Source organism: Fukomys damarensis, unplaced genomic scaffold (genome assembly GCF_012274545.1).
Source record: "Fukomys damarensis isolate Sample0158 unplaced genomic scaffold, DMR_v1.0_HiC HiC_scaffold_1, whole genome shotgun sequence".
In the NCBI taxonomy this organism is placed as follows: Eukaryota; Metazoa; Chordata; class Mammalia; order Rodentia; family Bathyergidae; genus Fukomys; species Fukomys damarensis.
Window position 1 is genome coordinate 47,144,520 of NW_022900913.1, and position 4,369 is coordinate 47,148,888.

General features: G+C 33.9%; 1 protein-coding gene across 5 annotated transcripts in view; it reads left to right on the plus strand.

Moving 5' to 3' along the window:
• Positions 1–363: 363 nt before the first annotated feature.
• Kif2a (kinesin family member 2A) overlaps positions 364–4,369 on the plus strand; it is a 37,009-nt gene continuing 33,003 nt past the window's right edge. For all 5 annotated transcript variants that reach the window (XM_010637218.2, XM_033761059.1, XM_033761054.1 and 2 more), the window contains exons 1-3: positions 364–454; positions 1,117–1,236; positions 3,807–3,861. In XM_010637218.2, the coding sequence (XP_010635520.1) occupies positions 377–454; positions 1,117–1,236; positions 3,807–3,861 (253 nt within the window). In that variant the 5' untranslated portion in view covers positions 364–376. The remainder of the gene's footprint in view (positions 455–1,116; positions 1,237–3,806; positions 3,862–4,369) is intronic.

The following is a 4,369-nucleotide window of genomic DNA, read 5'->3' on the forward strand; positions in this document are numbered from 1 at the left end:
TAACATTTAAAAAAGGCAAGAGGTCCAGAGGCCACAGATTGAGCACCTCTAGTAGTTATATCCTATACCGCTATGTGATATTTTTCGGATATACTGAACATAAACTTTTGTTCTCAACCAGTGTCTTGAATTCCTGTACTTGATTAGTAATAAACTGATTTTATGTTATGGAAAAAGTTCACTTCCTAATCTGTGGAAATTCTTTGTAAATAAGATTGCATCATAAATATATAAGAAAAGTAATATATAAGTATATATAGATAAGCATATATAACTACAAGTTATAAAATTATATGCATAATATTTTAAAATTCCATAATTCATTACTTCAAAAAAATGTATGTTTTATTCCCACTCAGGCCGAATACACCAAGCAATGGTAACATCTTTAAATGAAGATAATGAAAGTGTAACTGTTGAATGGATAGAAAATGGAGATACAAAAGGCAAAGAGGTATGATCATTGGCTTAACTTTATGTCTTGCCCTATAATCAAAATTCTGAATGTCAAACAAAACAAAAGTATGTATTTTATATACTGCATATATTTTATCATTTCTTGAAAAACTTTAAGATAAAAAAATAGATTCTTGGACCAGGGAGTTAGCTCAGTGGTTCCACTGCCTGCCTCAAGTACAAGGACCACCTGCATTGCAAGAGTAAGGACTCATGTTCCATCCCCTGTACCAAAAAGGAAAAAAATAGATTTTTCCTTAAACATGTTTGTATGATTGCACATCAGTCCTCTTCATTATTAGATAAAAATGTACTCTTTGAACTAAGCCCACAAAATTTCAGAGTTACCATAATAATGAATGATTTTGTTGGTCATTGTATTACTAGCAATTTATATAATTAGGAGTATAGAATGCTATTTTCAGAGAAATTCTTTAGCTGCATTTGGACTCTGTTACTAGTAACTCATAAAGAATGTAAAATGTGATTTTAAGGGAGATTCTTTAGATACATGTAGATTATTATTCTAAACATTCTAGTTTGCAAGGCAGTGCCATTCACTAAGTTGTAATCATAAGTTATTTACTCTAAATTTATTTGAAAAAAGTAAAGATTAATGACAAAATACCCTTTCTAAATATAAGTGTATATTTTAAACAGATTGACCTGGAGAGCATTTTTTCACTTAACCCTGACCTTGTACCTGATGAAGAAATTGAACCCAGTCCAGAAATACCTCCACCTCCAACATCCTCAGCCAAAGTAAACAAAATTGTAAAGGTTAGTAATGATATTTTAAAGCAAGTGTGGGTTTGGGTGTGTGGGTGGATGGATGTTCTGCTTTTAAATTGGCAGAGGGTGAAGAGTATGTACGTATGGAGTAGTTTTTTCCACTATGTACATTTATGTGTACATCTACATACCTTTATGGATTGAGACTAATACATCATTACAATAATCATTAGATCATAGAAGTTACTACTTTCCTAAGATTTTGCTTGAGACTGGCCAGGTGTGGTGGTACACACCTGTAATCCTAGCACTTGGAAGGCCGAGGCAAGAGAATCATTGTGAATTTGAGGCCAGTTTGGACTACATAGTGAGTTCAGAGGTAGCCTGCACTACAAATCAAGACTCTGTCTCAAAAAGCACAACAGGGCCGGGGATTTAGCTCAGTGGTTCCACCGTCTTCCTTGCAAGCGCAGGGACCCGAGTTCGACCCCTGGTACCAAAAAAAAAAGGTTGGGGGGGAAGCAAAGCAAACAATTTTTACTGAGTCTAAATATTTCTTAGCAGATAGTTGTCAAAACCATTTACTTGTCAGTATTTGTTGAATGAGTTTATATAGTTTCTTGTGAATAAATACCTATTCTAGTAGTGTTTTGAAATCATAATTTTATTTATATTTATTAAATTAAAATGAGAAATTGACTTAATTAAATTACATGTATACTGTGAAGATAAAGTTTTTTGGGGGGTGGTATCAGGGATCAAACTTGGACCTTGCACTTGCAAGGCAGGCAGTGGAACCACTGAGCTAAATCACTGGCCCTCAACATTTTTTTTTTTTTGGATACTGAGGATTGAACTCTGGACCTTGCACTTGTGAGGCTGGTGGTGGAAAAACTGAGCTAAATCCCCAGCCTAAGATAAAGTTTTTAATTATGTTATTTTTTCCCTGCCAGTTTTATCTTCACAAACATTAAAAGCAATCAGGCACAGTGGCACATACCTTCAATCTCAGCACTCTATGAGGCTCAGGCAAGAGGACTGCAAGTTTGAGCGCAGTCTTGGATGACTTAGCAAAACTCTATTTAAAAATAAAAGGGGCTGGGAGGGTACAGTTCAGTGCATAGGCCCTGGGTTCAATCCCTGGTACTGCTGAATAAACAAACAAAGTTAAAAGCATGTAAGACAATTCCTTTTCCATTCTCTGAAAATGCTTTACTATTTATTACAAGTTTGTATAAAAATATGATTCTTTTTACTCCAGGTATTCATTCAAAGTTGTTGAATCTTCAGTTTATAGTATTCAATTCTGTAAGCATTAATTGATTTTTTTAATATTATGCAGGTATAGAATATAAAGACGACTATAGCATGGCTTTGGACTGTAGGAAATGATATTTTCCAAGGAGGACATACATAAACATCCAAATGTATGGTGACAGAGACTTAACAATATCTATCAGTGAAACACTATGCCTTATAAGCATAAATGAGATTTTTCAATTCATATAACTGAAGCATATTGAGAGTCACTTCTTTGAGGTTGTTAGTTTCTAGTTGTAAATGACCTGTTTTTTATATTCATCTTCAGAACCTTAGAGGATTTTTTTTTCCTGTCCTTTTACGTAATTAGTAAACTTCGCTTTGCATTAAAGTCACCTGGAGAATTTTTTAAAACACTGATTTCTGGGCTCCACTCCCAGAGATTGTTGTATTTTAATGTGAGGTCCTGGCATCACTGTCCTTTGAGTAGGACCTGTCTGATTTAATGTGCAGCCAGGATTGAGTGCAACTGCATTATTTATTTTTTGAAGTAAATGAAATAAAATCTTAGTAAATAATAATAGGACAAAACTTTTCTGTCTTAATCTGTGTGTTATCCAGGTCTTTGAAAGGCTTCATGAAACCTTTTTAGTGTAATTGACAATGGGTATTTAATGGTTTTCAATAATTCAATTTGAAATGCGGTTGGTTCTAAGCTGTCTAGAACTAATGTTTTATTAACTACTCCCTGATATCCAAAGATGAAAATTATTACCTAATTCCCAAATCCAAAATCTAAAGTGCTCTAAAATCTAAAACTTTTTGAGCATCAGCATGACACTACATGTGGAAAATCCACAGCTGACCTTACCTGATAAAATGCAACTAGACTGTAGGTACACCAAAAATGTATAAAAGTACTTTTAGGCTGCATATATAATGTATGTGAAACACAAATGCATTTTGTGTTTAGACTTGGGTCCCCTCCTCAAGATAACTTATTACTTATTGTATGTGCAAATATTCCAAAATCTGGAGAAATCCAAAACACTTCTGGCATTTGTTTGGCAGGAGAGCACCATAGTAAAGTTACTTAACCTCTCTTTACCTCAGTTTCCTAATCTGTTAGAGTAGCAGTAACAATGACTTTGTAGGGTTATGTAGAGATTAAATGAATTTAATACATAGTCCTGAGAGCAGTGCCTTGTTAGTATTAATTTCTGAATATTTAATTAAAAGAAGCTGAGTTTATGATACACACACACACACACACACACATATATATATATATATAGAGAGAGAGAGAGAGAGAGAGTTGTAAAGAGAGAAAATATATTGAAATTTTTTTTCTTCTGTAGAATCGACGGACTGTGGCATCTATTAAGAATGACCCTCCTCCAAGAGATAACAGAGGTGAAGTAAATCCTTAGCTTATTATTTTGCCTATGGACTCTTTAGTATAACCTTGACTTGGTAAATCAAAAGTAAATATTACTCTTGGTGTTAGTTGGTTTTTGTTTGTTTGTTTTAATTTTACAGCACTGAGGACTGAACCCATGGTCTTTCATATGCTAGGCAAGTGTTCTGCCACTGAGCCAAATCCCCAGGCCTTATTGGTGGTGTTTGTTATTTGTTAAATTTTACATAGCTGATTTTAAGATTGGTATTTGCCTGATTTCCTAATATAAGAATATCACTGACAGTTCAGATGATTTTTAATTATATGTAATTGATATAAACTCTACATGAAATATGTAATTTAAAAAATTTGGCTCACTTAATAATTTTGCAAATTTAAAGAAAGTATTATTAAAAATGGAATGGGGGGCCGGGGATTAGCTTAGCGGTTCCATGGCTTGCCTTGCAAGCGCGAGGACCCGAGTTCAATCCCCGGTACCAAAAAAAAAAAAAAAAAAAAGAA